Genomic DNA, 18056 nt, shown 5'->3' with positions numbered 1-18056 from the left:
GAAGGGAGTTGCGGCAGGTTGTGCCGAGAAGGGAGTTGTGGCAGGTGGTGCAGAGAAGGGAGTTGCGGCAGGTTGTGCCGAGAAGGGAGTTGTGGTAGGTGGTGCAGAGAAGGGAGTTGTGGCAGGTGGTGCCGAGAAGGGAGTTGCGGCAGGTGGTGCCGAGAAGGGAGTTGCGGCAGGTGGTGTCGAGAAGGGAGTTGCGGCAGGTGGTGCCGAGAAGGGAGTTGTGGTAGGTGGTGCAGAGAAGGGAGTTGTGGCAGGTGGTGCCGAGAAGGGAGTTGCGGCAGGTGGTGCCGAGAAGGGAGTTGCGGCAGGTGGTGCCGAGAAGGGAGTTGCGGCAGGTGGTGGCGAGAAGGGAGTTGCGGCAGGTTGTGCCGAGAAGGGAGTTGGGGCAGGTGGTGCCGAGAAGGGAGTTGCGGCAGGTGATGCCGAGAAGGGAGTTGCGGCAGGTGGTGGCGAGAAGGGAGTTGCGGCAGGTGGTGCCGAGAAGGGAGTTGCGGCAGGTGGTGCTGAGAAGGGAGTTGCGGCAGGTGGTGTCGAGAAGGGAGTTGCGGCAGGTGGTGCCATTCTCGCGGGTGGTGGGCCTCTCAGTCCCGCACCCCCGGTGGTCATTTCCCGACTGTGGCACTGTCTGCTGCTGGCGTGGTGGTGGGGGAAGTGGGCATTCACTGTGCCAGTGATATGCTCCAGTGGCGCACCCCGTTGGCACTGAGGTGGCCGCTCATGGTTGCGTTGCGACTGGTTGTCCCGGCGGCCTGGCTGCGTGGTGCTCTGGCGTGACGCCAGTGCATCCTCGATGGCCCGCTGCCGCCTGGGTGATGGTTGAGGCTCACTCGGCCTGGCTTGGTGGTTGGTCACTGGTGCGCCCGGTAACGCTAGGCTGTGGTACCCCCGTTCTGTCATTAATGGGTTTCGGTGCCACACCATCTGGAGGTTTCTTTCAGTGGCCACTGCCTGTTGCACATAGTCTTCTACCGAGGTGTGTCGGTAGCAGCGGAGGAAGGGCTGAAGCTCATCACGCAGCAGGGTGGTGACAGTCGGCAGCGCTGCCTTTGGTTCTGTGTTCGGCATGATCCGCCGAAACAGCTGCAGTTTGTGGGCGACAAACTGCTCCACTGGTTCCCCGTCTCGCTGTTGTCTCCCGTAGAATTGGGAGGTACACTGTACCACCGCCTCTCCTGTGTCAAAACGCTGCATGAACTTGGTGGTGAACTCCGGCCACAGCATTCCGAACTGGCCTCAGAGGCTCCACCAGTGACGTGCCACGCCCCGCAGCTGCTCACTCGCACGTTCTGCCCATTCATCAGGTGGTATTTCCGCCCTCGCTAGGCGCACCTCGCATTGCCGTAGAAACTCGCCCGGGTTCTCCTGCGGCAGTCCACTGAACTCCGGTAGGGTTGCTCTACCCGTGTTCGTCACCATTCGCGGTGCCCCCCATGTGGCGCTCAGGTCGGTCAGCGATGTGTGTTCCCGTGCCTGCCTTGGCTTCTGCTCGCGCTGTGCGCAGTTTGCACACTCTGTTGTTTCTATTTTATCTGATGGGTTCCCCGTGGCGGTGTGCGTGATTGGTGCTATGGTCACTAGGGCAGGCGGTGTAGTTGGTGGTAGCCCCGCTTCATCCTTCCCTGGCCACACAGGATTCGATTGTATTTCCCATGTGGACTTTACTGTTTCCCGCTTGATCGGGAATTTTACGGTGTCGGATGCGCATCGGCATTTGTTATGCCACGGTAGTGTCCCTGTTAATAGGTCCATGCCCCTAGGTAGGTAGCAGTTTGCACAGACTGTGGTTGAAATGTGTGGTAACATTTTACCTGTGAGCAGTTGTGTTGTTGACGTCACTGGTAGGTGTCAGTTGATTTGGTGTAGCTAATATAATTTAGAAGGATTAGATCACGTAAAATTTTTTACCAATATAAAATAAATTCACACATAATGTCCGGTGATGTTTGGTATAGTCGGGATGAGGACTCGTGCGCGCGCACAAGAGGGAGGGGTGGTGCGGTAGGCCGCTGCCTGGACGACCGCACAAAGAGTAGAGCGATAACTTCGGCTGGTGGGAGAAGCAGGGTGGGCCGTAAAGGATTGGTCGGGGTGTGACGCGGGGGGAGGGGTGTGGGCAGCTGCCCGGATGGTCGCACAAAGAGAAGAGCGTTAGCTCCGTCTGGTGGAAGGGGGAGGTCGGTCTCGCTTCTTTGGAATGTCCAGAAGTGAAAGGGAGGGGGCCCTTTGTCCGCTGTCCTGGTCGCGCCTGCCTGTCTAACCCCAATTCCTTCACACCCACAAGACGGCCGTTTCACGCTCACTGGTTTCCTTGGTGTAGGCGGATCGCGGAAAAACACTGGAATTATTCATTTTTTCCCCGCGTTGGGCGCCAAATGCCATCACCCGGGGTCTTGAACTCGATACCCGGGGTGAGCCTAGTAGTTGCTGGTGTCTCTGTTGAGGTGTTTGTTCTCCGGGAGGGCGCCAGGCTAGTCTTAAAGCGTCTAGCCGTTGTTGTGGTGGGTCGTCGGCCCCAGCGTGCACTACTAAGCTCCTAGGCTATATGGTGTCTGAACACAATGAACACACGCACGTAATTACTTGACGGTTTTTGAACAAAGGGGAAACGCGGGGAACGGCACGTCCGTCCTAGTTGATGACCCGTTGTCGACTGCCGTTGACCGCGGCTGGCCTAAGAGGGGGGGGGGCAGCATCAGCCTGCATAGGCTAGGCTAGGGATACGGTCTCGCAGCGGGGTAAGGTACTGGCGGGGTGGAGACCGGGCTTCACTGTCACAGGTGGTACGACGTCACATAAAACTAGGAGGGGGCGCAAGCAACCATGTGTTCACATTGGTTGCTAGTCCGGGGGAAATGGGAGCACATCACTCACACACACTGCAATGGGCCGCGGTCTCCAAAGAGGGGGGCCTTCTTTGTCTGCATTTAACCCGCCACATATTTGCCGTTAGTCAGTTTGGAATGGAAGCTTGGCTTCGAAAGGTTGAATCAAGGGATTGAGATTATCTGAATGAGAATCGACGAGAAGGCAGAGGTTGCGCAGTGAGCTACGGGAATTATATGCTGAACTCTTTTAACTTTAAATAGTGGTAGTAAACAGTAAATAGTAGTTGTATAAAACAGTAATTGTGTAGTTAAGGTGTGTGTGAACCCTAAATACCAATCCGCGTTAAGCATAAAGACAGGCTAGAAGCGGCAAGTTTCTCAATTAGCGAAGTGTGGAAGATGGCCTGGCATAACGAAAACGGAACGCTGAGAACAGATCTGTACAGATTTATTTTTGAGTACAGGAGTGGGCACATACGAGTTAGTGTTTTCATAAAAATATTACTAAAAATATTTTCGGAAATTTTTCTTGACTATTACATATTTTTGTTTTCTGCTCTTTGGCATACACAGCTGACCGTTACCCGCCAAAATTGTCTGTCACTGGAGGGAAAAGGTAAATGATATTTTTTGTTGGGTGATGTTTGTGTGTTCCTGAATTTTTACGTAATTATTACTTACTCCATAAAATTTTAATATTTAATATATTACGTTTCTATTTGCCAGTTTTAAAGTGCGATGAAATTTATTTTGTAAGTTGATAATATACATATTTTGGTGTGTGGCGAATATCGTTTTTGGTTTTGAAGCCAGTGTTTTATCGTTGGGCAAAATATTTATAACTGTATGTAAACCTAAACAAATCTCAGTGGAACAAATAATTATATTATCGTGTATCGGTATTTCATGACTTGCTGTAAATCAAATATTGAAGACTAGCGTGAAAGCTTAAGCCATGATATAACTGCATAAAAACTTTGAAACACAGTTTTATAATGGATTGTGTTTAGGTATTTAAAATTTTACGGTTTCAATATTTTTATTGTTTTTTTATTTGATCCACTACACAATGACCACAAGCTTCCCAGCTCCTCCCCCCCACCTCCCCCCAATACTTTAAAATCTTTACACTACTTTCTCACACTTTTTCCTTAATGTTCTCTCACCTCCCTAACTTCAAACATCTGCTTATCCAAAACATTGCCATCCCTCTCTGTCCTTGCCAGTAATGAGTTCTACTACCCCTTTTCTTATCGTCTAATGCAACTCTCTCTCTCTCTCTCTCTCTCGTGGCCTCCTCTGCAGCCTAATCTGCAGTTTACCCCTTCTTCCTTCCCCCTTATTTTTTTAAAACAGCTTTACCAGCCTCCCCAACCACTTGTGAGGGCATGCGAGTCTTCCCCTCCCCCTCCTCCACATTTCTGTTACCCATCTTGTCGCTCTCCGCAGGACAGTCGAGAGGTATATGAGGAGGGGCGGGAGGGCAAAATCCTTGGGGCCTGGTTGAGATTCTAAATTTTCTTTTGCTGCCTTAGTTTTCCCATATAACAGGACAACAAATATGAGTCTATTGCTAATACAATAAATTTATTTGAAACCTTACAAGTTATGTGTTGTGTGAAATTAATTTTTACCGTTATAGCCCAGGTTAATTTACTATTTATTTATATTTTTAAGTTGCTGGGTTTGAAAAGTTGTACTTCAAGGAATGGGCCATTTGGTTTCTGTCGACAGCCCTGGTTATCGTCTGCACTTCTCTTTTGCCTTTCTGTCTAGGAAACAGCCTCATCTATTTTACAGTAGCATAGGTATAATTTTTTGGTATAAGTTTTTTTTTATTTGATACTGAACCAGTGGGTAGGCACATCTGCATGATTACATGGTAGCCGAGTGAAGCTTTTTTATTTTATTTTTTCAGCGCACCTATGCTATGTTAGCTAAATACCTAAAACATTGGCTTTAGTGTTGTGTCTGCACAGTTTTAATTGTCTGTATTTTATAGAAAAGACTTGTGTTTAATAACAGGGATTCTAATTCACACTTACAAACCATCAGACATGCTCAAGCATCATTTCCGCAATGTTTTAAGCAGAAAAACATGGTGACGGCGAGGTAAAAAGGTGACGTTACCTGCATCGCAGCATGCTGTTTCCTGACAGTGAACAGAATGCCTCGTTTGACAAAGCGAGGTCGAGGGTACATATAACTTACAAGTTATTGTTTTATTGAGGGGAGAGGGCAGACTAGCTCAGAAATAACCGGGAGTGCCAAAATCAGGACGGCCCTACCTAGATTGAAACCTTGGTCCTTCCGCGTGTAGTAGGTATAGCTTTACAGGGTGCTTGTGGTGTTCAGTAGCTCTTCTGAAATGCCACATTTAAGGGACCTACCTACCAGGCATACAAACAGTGGTCAGAGCTTCAGAAAAAACAGCACAATTCCAAAATATCTCAAGATATCCGTCTGTTTACCAAAAGCATTTAAGAATTTGCTGAGGGCCGTAAAGTACTTTTGATTTCGGATTAAGTTTTTAAACTATATTTTTAGAGTAAAAATGGTTAAGGCGTGTTTTTTCAGTAATTTTTAGGCGTTTAACAACTGGTACAGATTCTTGAAAGCACTTAAGGAACTTGCATTATACCTTTATCTTCATTTCTCCAACATATAATGTTACGGTCACTGCTCAGATTTCCCAGTTATCATGTGGTGACGAGACGACTGCGTGCTGTTTCAGAGCCTTAGGCTTCGAGGCTACACCGCGCTAGCAATACCAGGGAGCATCTTGCTTATCATCCCGCCTCACTAACACACATACACCCCTGACCAGACAGCGCCTTTATTGGAACATTTCAGACTTCCTAATCCTCAACAAAAATACCACAGACCAGTACCATGTTGATGTTCCAGCAGTCCTGCCGAAACCTCACCAGTGCTTCATCCTGTTTGCTACTATCGGTTGATAATGTAATGCAAGCATTGGCAGTCTTAGACTTTGCAACGCCCTGGGCCATTAATCTTTACAGGGGTCTGTCCCTTCCTGGGTGCACCTAGGGGGACTGGATTAGCTCCTGGAAAATATGAAAAATTAAATCTTTAAGGGGGAATGCCCCCTTCCAGGTTTATATTTTTAATTTATGTTCTGCATGGTTAAACATGTAGAATTTTTTAATGGCTGAACTTCAACAAAAAATAAATATATTGTGCATCCTTTTCTGCATAGTTAACTGCGGGCAAAGTTGAATTTTTAACATTTTTGTGCTGGATGGATAAGAAGGACCAAATCGAATTCAATGCTGTTGGCTACTGTGTGATATGGTTTTAATTCTTTTAGAAAAATTTATTTTATCTAGCCTTTGAAAATTCTATAACTGAGAACTGTGCACCCTGCCAAGAGGCCTCACACCGGCCCTTTTATTATCGAAACTTCTAAAGGTAAACTAACAAAACCAACGATTAAATTATTTTCTAAGTTGGCTTAAAAACTTATTTTAAGAGCGTATGTCCCGTTCCAGGTCATTATTTCATACTTAAATTCCACACAGTTACAGTTAAACTTGCTGACTTTCTGAGTGGCTGAACTTTCAAAAAATGGAATATATTTATAAATCATACTTTCGCACAATTAGCTGGCAAAGTTGCATTTTAAACATTTTTCTGCAGTATGGATAAAAAGAATGAAATGGAATTTAATCTGATACACTTTTTTGGTTTAAAGTAAATTTTACTGTCTTCTATATGATATTGTTAATTTCATTCAGAAAAAATTATTTGATTTTACCTAGCCTCTTAAAATCCTCAGAATTTTATATTGTAGATATCCCACAGGAGCCCTCCACACCCGCACCCCAGAACCTCCCCTCATAGAGCATGGAACCATGCCGCTACGACGGTACTGCCCTCTGGGGGTACAACCCTAGTAGGTGGACAAACCCTAGTGTGTCTTCCAAAAAATATTCTGTTCAGAATTGAAATGAGATGCACTGTTGAGTCATTTATGTATTTGGTTTTTAACTCCAACCTCTAATTACATTTGGTGAAGCAGTTTCCCCCCCTCCCCCTCAGTTCCTGATAAATTTGTTGCACAACCCTTGAAAGCTACATGAACACTGATTAATCACATGCAGTATTCTGACTTATTGTTTTGGTTTTCCTAATTATCTCAGTGCATTAAATTAAAAAATAATATAGGTTATGACGCAAATCAGTGTCGTAAATACAATTACAATTGCACTAGGATTTGAAAATCATACATGTTTTTATTTTTAGTACTTTGAACCCCTTCAGTTGTTGAGGGCAAACAGGATTTAGATTTTTAAATCACTACTCGTATCCCCTTGCAGACTGCCAGGGCTGGACGGCACGTGGTGAGTTGACACTTTGCGTGTGTGAAGCATTATTCCATTCCCCCTGAGGATCCGTGGAGCAAGCCGGTCGCTACTGCCTGCGCTCAGTGCAGCGTTTCATTGCAAAACTGAACTTTCGCAAATGTCTAAGTGCAGTCTGCCCAGTGAAAGTGAATGCTATAACTGGCTAAAAGTCATTAAGTAAAAAGCAGGGAAAGCTAGGAAAAAAAACATAGAATTTCATAAGTATTTAGGGAAAATTTTTAATTAAAAGTTAGTAAAAAATTAAAGTTATAGCATAGACTAATTTTAATTGGTATTGACTGGTTCTATGTAGGTACTTGTCCTATCTTCCTCTTTCCCAACCTGTAACGAATTTAAAAAAAAAGTTTTTACCCATTCCTTTTTGTTTCTTAAGTACCTATTTAAGCTCTTTGACCACGAGCATTGACTTCAGTGCTATCGACAGGAGTGAGATAAATAATTTATAGTTGCCTGCTACAGTAGTGAAGTGTGGTATGCATACGAGCTGCGATTGTGAATTTAAATATTTGATAGATTTTGGTGACTAAATATCAGTAGTCGGGGAAACTTTTGCCAAACCTGAAGAAGTCTCGGAATATTTCATCACAGGTTTGCTAGCCACCCTGATAAAGCTTCGTCAGACACAGGTGATCTTTTTTCATAATCATTTAGTGATGACTATCCATTCCCTGTACATGAGGAGTATAGAATTTTTGGCCATTTAAGTTGTCCTGGAGTGTACTATTTCTAGACTCCAAAAACTTTCATTTAAAGGCCTAGCCTACCTGGGTGCACACATGGTGTGCAGAGCATCAGATAACCCATGTGATTTTTAAGTTCCTTAAGTATATGAACTCTGTTCATGAAAAAGTATTTAAGTATATGTTGACGTTGAAGAATGAAAATGGTATCAGATTCTTGAAAACACTTAGGGACTTTCATTACACCTTTATCTTTATTTCTCCACCGTATAATGTTATGGCTACTGTTATGTTTGGGTCCTGCCATTACTGACCTCCAGTACTACCATCCCACACACCAGTAGGTCTACTTCCCTACGCTGCAATGCAACACTACATCTCCCTTTCTTTAACTCATGCTAACACTGATTACACTTTACTGTTCACACACAAAAAAAAAATCCTGCAGCACTAGAGGTCCAGACGTCTTGGAGCGACTACTTGTCGGCTGCTTCTAGTTTGATAACCTGGTTTGCCATCTGTTTACCATCCCTGCTCCAGTTGTACTGTGTTTTCTGTTAATTTCTTGTTCGGTGAACCCTCTGACATCACAATCTGGCGGAGGACTTCCACTTCTGTCCACTGATCTGAGAGACTGAATTAATTTTCCAGTTGTGGACCAGGCAGTTGAGTATGCTGAAAATATCATTAATAAAAACAATGGCTTGTTTGCTATTGTGATGACACCTTTTAAAAAAAGTGTTCCGTTCATATATTACATTCTTTTTCACTGTGAAGAATCAATCAAACTTGCCTTTCACTGTGCTGCTCTTTTTAGCCTCTACTTCGAATAAAGGCGAACGAATCTAAAATTTTGTCTGCTTCTGGACCCATAAAATACAACATATTTACTTGACCGTCTTTTGACTTATGATACCGTTCAGACCCAGTCTGGAACTTTTTAAACAGTTTTATCCACTTTGTCCATTCCGCTTGTGTCCAAAAATCAAAATATTATGGCAGTAATATCTGAAACTGCAGTGCAGTTGCCTTTATCTTGACTTAGAATATATGCCGCTGTAAGCTGTACAGGTAAACTGGTGCTCTTTCTCCTTAACTGTACACGCTAGAGCTCCTCCATTATGTACAATAGTAAATAATACTATCACTATAACTTATAATACTTCACACGTACGAGTCCATACTATTGCTACTAAAAGTCGCTAAAGGATTGATTTATTAAAGCGAAGTCTACCGCTGCTCCCTGTAATGTTTGGGTCCTGCCATAACTGACTTCCAGCCCTTCCTTAAGCTGCATTACAGAATACAGCTACCACTCAGATCCCGTAGTTGTCCTGTGCATGACAAGAAGACTGCATGCCAGTCCACAGCCTTGCGCTCAGAGGCGACACTTATCATCCCTCCACACTAACGCAAATACACCCCTGATGCATTGCGGGTAAGAAGATTTCTGATCACACTTACAGTAACCTCCCATAGCATTGGTACGTCTCATGTGTATTACGTACCCTCGGCTTGTTGGTTGTTGAAACTGCTGTGGATGCTTGCACACAGAGGTATTTAGTTTCGTAATCTCCTCCACTCGTAGTTCACTAATGTATTTGACTGCAGCTGAAAACTACAAATGTTCAATTTTTATTTGAGTGCAGCAAGTTTATTGATTTTTATGTCACAGTTGCTAAATTATTATAACTCACACAGAGTCATTAAGGGTTGCTGTATCCTTCAATTTTGTGGCCCTACAGTGGTTTTTCAAACATATCAAGAAGTGAAAAGATGCAATGCACAAGATAATTACAATAGTTTATAAAACACCCTAGTTGCAAGATATCACCAACCCTACAACTAAAAACTAGGAAAAGTATTCTTTTTCAAATTCTTTTCATTGTTAATGTTTTTAATTATAAGGTGTGTTATTCTTAGTATTTTAATTTAAAAGCATCATTTGTGCATTCACTGTGTAATAGTTAAATGAAAAATTGCTACAGTGTGATAATAACAGAATCATATCTTTCTGAGTACATGTTGTCTTTATCTTAAAAGTTTTCGGATCACTTTACTTCTATGTAGGAGGCAGAAACACCAGAAGTTTAAAACTGGCATAGGCTTGTATGGCCGTTTTTTTACATCTTGTGTAATTTAATAACTGGTATAGGAAAACGTTATTACGATTTTTGGTCATGCGTAGGTTAAAAACCAGGCCTAACTCATCACTAACTTCCAGTACTGATATTCTGGGTTTAATGGCCAACCTAGTAATAGTGGCCCGTTCGTCTAGTTGTGAAACTGTTACTTTTTTAAGTGCTGTTACAATAGGGCATCTGTTGCTACCTGAGATAAGTCTTACTGTTTTTTTCCTTGTTCGACTTGCACTTGTCTACATTAAAACTGTTTTGTGTTTCTAGCAATGGATCCCTTGTAATTTCACAAATGAGAATTATAATTTGTTAGTTAGGCAAGCTCTTATCACCAGATTGTGTTACATTCAAGCTGTATTTTCTTTGTGTTTAAAAAAATAAGTTTACCTGTAGATCTTTTTGAGCATCATTACAGTGCACACATGTGAACCTGTGGTGAAACAATGTCAACAGAGGGTACATTCAAAACACCTCCCTTCTGCAGTATAAACTTAATTTTGCTTAACTCACTGTAGATGGTTTGTGTTTTTATTTTCAGCTAAACTACCCCTGTTGATCATTTCTGCAACTCATCATGGCATCAAAACAATCCAAAATTCAGTGGAACGTCCGGAAGAAGAGGAGCACCAAGCTGAAGGAAAAGCAGTCACTTGCCGAGAAAGAGAACACGCCAACAAAGACAGAACTCGTGGATAGTAACATGGGCACAACGTGGGGCGGGAAATGCCCCGACAATATCGGCGGCAGTCCGTCTGGTGCTGCCAAGAAGCATCACGTTCGGAAGTTGCTCAGCGACTCTGAGGGTAACATTTCTCATCTGCTAGTTTGTTTTCTTTCATGTGTTGTGTGTAGAGATAATATAAGTGGAAAAATTTACCTTTGTTTTTTCTTTCCCCTTTACTAACATTAACATAGATTTACATTATTTAATATAGTTGATATACTGTATACAATTTATTTTCTGCAGGTTGGTAGATTGGCTGGTATGATTAAACAACAATATTTTGTTCCTGTCAGTTGGTAAAGGGTGTCATTGGTCTACTCAACTCTCAAGTGTTAAGTAAGCCATTAAATCATAAAGAAAGACCAAAAGTAATTTTTGTTGAATTAACCAATATCATATTGACTAGGTGTCACTGTAGTATATATAAAATAGCAACTTACATTTGGAAAACTGCAAGCGCAACTAAGTCTGGATTATCAGAATTCTTCCCTGTGCTTCCAAATGTTCTTAACACTGATGACAACTCTGTAGCCGGGAGCATCGGGACGGCCGTGAGTGCTTCCTTGCTGTGCCGCAGACGAGAACAGCCCCAGCCCGCCGAAGCACGGCAGGAAGCAGCCGGGCTGCGACCGCACCCCCTCGCAGCTCTTGTCGAGGGTGTCCCTGGGCAGCCCCCGCGACCACGCGCCTGGGGCGACGCGGGAACACCGCCTCAGCCCCAAGAAACTCTTTGCCGAGGGTGAGTTGCAATTACAGCGCAAGATTGTAGTTTCTTTACAAACTCACCCACACCAACTGAAAGTGAATGTTATTTATTAGTTTCTTACATTTCTTACTTCTTCAAAAAAAAAAAATGGGTTGTCTGTAAAGACGGTTTACGGACGATAGTTTAACGTGACGTCATAACAAAACATTGCTGAAATGATTGCATAATTTTATGAATAAAATTGAATCATTTTTATTGAATTATCACTATTTTGTATGGATAAAAAGAAGGAGTGAAATGAAATCTACAATTTAATTGATAAATTTACTTTTATTTGCAATCATTAATTCAAATATGTTTATTATTTTAATGAAGAGATTATTTTAACTATAACTTTTATACATGTTTGCTATTTAACTTCCAATCTGTGTTATTCTGTTAAGGATAGGACGATCATAGGAAAAGTAGGAAACGAATGAGAGTGTTTCAAGGATGATGTGAAGGAAAATGGCTTACCCAACACCAAGATGCAGTCAAAAATGATATATTTGCGCCACGGACTCTGCATCAATGCTAGGAGGAACGGGTTAGCAAAGAGCAATGAAAATGTTACATTGAAATGCATGAAAACAGACACGGTCGAAATGCTAGGATGTTCAGGTTAGCAAAGAGCAATATTAAATGAGTGTAATGGGACACAGTGAAATGGCACAATGTGCATAACGGGACACTTTTTTGTGCGTTTAGCCAGCGTTCATCGATTTATTAGACGTCACGTCAAAACTCAACTTCTATGTGCGCACACCTTTTTAGTATGTATGTGTGTGCACACACTCAAACACACACACTCACTCTCACTCTCTCTTTGAACAAAATCTTTTACCGTTAAATTATCAGTAGACATTTGGACATACATTTTTGTGAATAAATTTGGCTATAACTTTATAACATTTTACATATGAGAAAATTGAGTGTTCATAAAATGAAATGTAAATTTGTTTTTTGCTGTCAGTTATGGTGTTTAAAATAGTTACTCATTTTGAATTGCGTGTATTTAGTTAAAATGTGGTGAGTACCAAAATAAATAACAAAATTAATAAAAAAACATGGTTTAAACCAAAAAACTTTTTTAAACATGGTTTTTTTTACCAATCCTGCTTTCAGGTAAGAAAATAGACCCTGGGAAAATAATGGAAGTAAATGATTTTACATGTGGTGCTGTGAAGTAGAATTTCAAGAGTTTTATGCTGTAAGAAAATTGGTTCTGGCATTAAAGTTCGAGAAGACTGCATTTTAAACTGTAGCAGGAAATACTTGAGAAATTTACTGAGGAAGCTAGGGTTCTGCTGAAAAAAGTGTTAGTCAAAGCGAAAGATTTTGATTGAAAATCCTGAATTAACTGCTTGGAGAGGGTGCTATCTTGAACAAATACGTGAGTTTTGTTAGGTTGGCAGAACTTTTGTTTTTGCTGTCATAACTTACACTCATGCTACACACAGGTTAAGTTCTTGGCTGTCCAATAGGGAAATAGGCATCATAGAATATTTGGTGAAGGTCCATGATTATTATTGTGTATGTAGGAGGTAAAGAGTATGGCTTTGTTCCGAATAATTTGCTTATTTTTAAGTCGAAAGCAGATGTCTGGAGATTACAACGATGATATGAATTTTGAAAACTTTTCAGTGTTTGTGGAAATTACATTATTACCCAATTTAACTGAAAAATGTATTGTATTGGATACCGCCAATTTTTGATTGTTCAGGTGAACAAAAAACCTACAGCATCATTCCTAAAACAATACCTCCAAAACTGGCTGACAGACATTAATATTGCATTATCTGCAACAATTTTGCATTAAGTAAGAAGTTTGTCAGCAAAAAAAAAAATTGACATATTAATTATGGAATATGGCTACGATGTCATTCGTCTCCTTCATACCATGTCGATCTGAATCCCATTGAACTGATATGGACAGACATCAAAAACAAAATTTGGGAAAAAAATATTCTTTGTTGCTAAATGAAAAAGAAATAATAATTGTGCAAGGATGATAAGAAGGATGTGAGAATGAACGTTGAAATCAATAAAATAATAATAATTGTTGGATGTTAATGAGACCAACTCGTGTCTTATGTGTTTCAATGAGTACTTAAATGCAAAAGCTTGGAAGCACTGAGCAAAAGTTGGGAGTGAGCCCTAATACCATATCATCTCCCAAAGGTGACACGAGCGGAAACAAGACGAATTTAGAGCACTCACTGGAGAACAGGTTGAGTGTTTGAGAATCGACAAGGCAATAAATAATCTTAAAGGCTACGGTGGTACATAGTTTATAAGCATATTCATTTTATTGTTGACATGGGATTATATATTAGATCAAATTATTTCTCCCTTTTTTTTTGTTACACAGAAATTTCCATTATTACAATGCAGTCTTACTTTAAACTAGTTTATACATCATTTGAATATAAGTGACATCATGTGATTACGAAGTTACTCTCTCGTTATGTTACCAAATGTTGCAACCTATCCTAGCCCGGCCGGGGATCTAACGGAAGTTAACATACACTATCAAAAGTAGGATACAATTTCGAATTTTAACCATACCAACTCCACTTGTACCCTTACATTAAATTACTTCTGAAAGTACATGATTATTTAATCATGCTAAACAAGATCAATTTCGGTACTGCTGTCATTTACAATTTTTGTTGTAAACTATAATTTCCTTAACAATAATTACAGACTAATTTCATAGTCCTGTTGGCTGGCGCATGTCGTCAAGAGGGTGAACAATGGTCGCCGAAAAGAAAAAGAAGCCTGCTACAGGGTCGCCGGTAGAAATGGTTGCATTGGTAGTTGAATTTGGTACTCGGGAGACGCCAGTGTGGTACTTAAACCCACTGCACAGAAGCACAGTGTAAAATTAGGATATAGGAAGTTTTCAATTTTATCAAAACAAAAGGGGAACGTCAGACTAACTACAGTGGAATGAGGTGTAGATTATTACTCACCATCGTGGGTTGCAACTCGCAGATTAATCCATGCAGGAAATGTGACACGACCGCGGGTGTCGAGCAAAACTACTATGCACTTCCGGCACTACTGAATACTGCTTAAAATCAATAATGAAAATACAATATTTTGGGAACACTCCCGGGTCAAAAGCGACTACATACTAAGTAGCCAACTGGAGAGATCACTGGAAACAAAATCTAACTAGCGAAATAATTCGCAGACGAAGTATCAGGACGTGATCTGGGCTCGGTCGAGACAGAAGGATGAGTTGCCTCATCATGGGAAGCGCAGTACATTAAAATGCCGAAAGGCACCTTGGGGTAAAGAAGAGGAGAGGATCCAGAGCTCTTATTGGCTGGTACCCCGTCAGTTAAAGGCCTAGATGTCAATCGGGGGAAGGGGGGTATGTGTGTATTGCAGGTGGACGGCAGTGCAGGGGCAACTCTTAAAGGGGTTTAACAGGCCGGGACCAGGGGCACTCTCGTAGCGAATTACGGAACTAAATGCTGTTCGAGAGATCGCGGTAGAGGCACTGCACATAAGCTAGGACCAAAGGGGCGACACTGGTGCTCTGAGACGAGAGGCTGGGGAAGTAGACTGGCTTGGGGTCGAAACGTAGGTCGCAGAAAGCTTGAATGTGCCACGCTCAGGCGGATAAAGACGGAATTGAGAATTAAACTTTAGTTCACGATACCTCCGAGAGGTACCGTTTGCGGTATAGCTGCGTAAAGGAAGACTTTGGTAGGAGCACTTCTCGGAACAGGGGTGGTGTTGTAAAGGGGGAGAGGGTATTGCACAGTCAGTGGGAAAACAGGGCTCCGGCCCGAGGCTACGTGCCTGGCCGGGGTGTAACTTGGGCCGAGAAGCCTGACCTAACTCTCCTACCGTAGCTGAGTCTCAGGTCGGAAGGCGACCCTGAGAAGCTTGCCGAAGCACATAACAAAACGTGAGTTCGTGACAGAATGGATCAGGAGGTACTAGATAACACGCCCGGGCGTGTTCTGGCCGGTGGGAACTAAAGTCTGTCCAGCAGAGTCGGCTGGACACAGTTATCCTGTGCTGATGGAGCCTGGGAAAGCACTGCCAGCAGCTTGGCAAAGTTTAAATGGGAGTGAGCCTTAGAAGGGAAAAGTTTAAATACGACAAATATTTAGGAGAAACAAAGTAAATTTAAATTGAAGCAAAATGTTTTTGAAATGGTAATCCGAGGGAATTTTTGGCACATTAAATAACAGCATTACTGCAGGTGATATGGATAGTGGGGAAAGCTGTTTTAATGATTCGGAATACCTAGTTCAATAATTTAAATTGTTGCCGCAGAATTTTTCATTCCTGTCCATACATAGTGGTAATTTTTTTATGACTGTTTCAATGTTTTAAAGTAGGACATATATCTAATTAATAGGTTCTGAAGCACTTCAGTTAAAATTCACTTAAGTGTATTCAATTTTAATAATTTGATAATAGATTTAACATTATAAAATTTTTGTTTTTAATTTACTGGAGAATAAAAGAAAGGAATATGTAGTTATTATCTTTTAGTTCAACATTAAAAAAAGGGTTGTTGATTGAGAAGTTTTCTTTTCATCATCTACCCTACCATCCCTGTCTAGGTGGACAGACTAGAAAAATACTTGGTAAATTTAAGTGTTTCTTTCAAGTGAGTTTCTCACACACACACACTCCCTCTCTCTCACACACTCTCTCTCACACACACTCTTACTCTCTCTCTATCAAACACACATGCACATTCTCTCTCTCTCTCTCTCTCTCTCTCTCACAGAGAGAGAGAGAGAGTTGGTTTTAGTGAGAAATTATTGTTTTCAGCAACATATTTTATACACACTTTTTACGTGTAATAATAATCTTGTGACAATTATTTATATATTTCTCTCTTTTTTCATTTTACTGTATTTTGCATCAAATGTTTTTGGACACTTATGTAGTGCGAGATCATAGTTGACTTTGATTTGAGAAACTCTTTGCTATTCGTGAATAATTTAATAATCAATTTGGAATTAGGTTGAAAAACAGGATTCGCTGTAACCTGCGCTAAGCCTAGAAGCCACGACTGTGGTAGAGTGACTGTGGACGCCCGGTGTAGAGGTGGCGGGGGTCGGTGTCGCTCCGCAGGGTCGCAGTTCCAGCGGGCTCGCAGGGCCCTGCACGGGAGCGCCCCGGAGTCCCTGCCCGCGCGGCGGGCCCAGCTGGACGAGCTGCGCGGGTTCCTGCTGGCGCGGCTCGAGGCGCGCTCCCCAGGGATGCTGTACGTGTCCGGGCCGCCGGGCACGGGCAAGACGGCCTGCCTCGCCAGCCTGCTGCGCGACCCTCAGGTGCCGGCCTTTCAGGCTTCCAATGAGTCGTTTTGGCATCGGTATCTGCCAGGATTCCCACCTTTCCCAGTTCTCTCCGCAATTGTTTCCGAACGATTATTATCCAGTATACATATTTTACTTTATTTTTTTCTTTGACTTAAATCTAAACTGAATTTTTTGGTTCGTTAATCATTCAAAAGGCGTGCTATCACAATTTTATATTTATATATATATTAACTGGTTGCCTCTAAATATTGTGTATCTTGGCACCAGCACTGATAGTTTTGAATCTGTTTTGTATTGGTTATTTACTTGTTTTAAAAAAAAATATGTACCTATTTGAAATTGGATCAGTATCGGTTTTTATCCGTTATGCCCGTCACTACTTCAAATCATTTTTTTTGGACACATGCCATTGCTAGTTTGCACTATATGTCTTAGGGGGAAAAAAAAAACCTTGGGAACAAACAAAGAAAGATCAATATTCCGTAGAAGGGATTCTCTGTTTTGTCTTTACATTTAACTTGGCTGATTTTGGTTTGTTTTCTGTGTGTTTGTGCATTCATCTTTCTTTGTTCATTCTTCAGGTTTCCTCTATGACATAAAGTGCAAACGAGCAATGGTGTATGCCCAAAATAATGATTTCAATCAAATATTACCCGTTGCTATAATCATTCAAAGAACGAGGTGCTGAGGCTTGTCATCTGTCAAATTACAAGCCTTTCATGTCCGAGCATTTGCTGACATTTCACTGCAAATGCCAAGCCACCCCAAGCCACTTCGAGCAATAATGAGTCTTAATGTCCCCACGTCACAGTATCACAAACCTCAGACCTGGCACGCCAAGCCACGCACGGTGCGATCAAGGCATAATGATGTAATATGCTGAGCAGTCAAATAGTCATTGCCCCTATGTTCAATGGCTTATTCGTGAAGACACTCCTATGTGTTTTGTGGAGAAAATTGATTGTTTGATAGATATCACCACAGCGTCTTAATGTTTTGCTCAGTTGGTTTCATATTGGGTGTTGTTGGAAAGATATGCTTTTCCACACTTGGCTAGGCCAGTGAGAATGAGGTGGCTGATTTATTGAAAGACCACAGTTCCCCTGAAAATAGCTACCCTATGTTAAACATGATTCTACCAAACATTAATAACAGTGTTTTGATAAGTAGCTGGGCATGAAACGTTTTCGTGAAATCGACCAACAAAAAAAGTTGCAAAAGTACCATGGCTGATGTGTTAGATGTCTCGG

At 42.0% G+C, this 18056-nt stretch overlaps 1 protein-coding gene across 4 annotated transcripts in view; it reads left to right on the top strand.

The window, feature by feature from the left end:
* The first annotated feature begins 3396 nt into the window (after positions 1-3396).
* Positions 3397-18056, top strand: part of LOC134534933 (cell division control protein 6 homolog) — a 42695-nt gene continuing 28035 nt past the window's right edge. Inside the window, exons 1-4 of one of the 4 annotated variants that reach the window (XM_063373668.1) lie at positions 3397-3447; positions 10576-10840; positions 11339-11500; positions 16619-16818. In XM_063373668.1, the coding sequence (XP_063229738.1) occupies positions 10612-10840; positions 11339-11500; positions 16619-16818 (591 nt within the window). In that variant the 5' untranslated portion in view covers positions 3397-3447; positions 10576-10611. Of the gene's footprint in view, positions 3842-10575; positions 10841-11338; positions 11501-16618; positions 16819-18056 lie in introns of all 4 variants that reach the window. The other 3 variants (XM_063373678.1, XM_063373696.1, XM_063373687.1) reach the window with 3 other exon arrangements.

The sequence above is a fragment of the Bacillus rossius genome, chromosome 1 (assembly GCF_032445375.1).
Source record: "Bacillus rossius redtenbacheri isolate Brsri chromosome 1, Brsri_v3, whole genome shotgun sequence".
In the NCBI taxonomy this organism is placed as follows: Eukaryota; Metazoa; Arthropoda; class Insecta; order Phasmatodea; family Bacillidae; genus Bacillus; species Bacillus rossius.
This window is presented reverse-complemented; position numbering and strand designations above follow the sequence as displayed.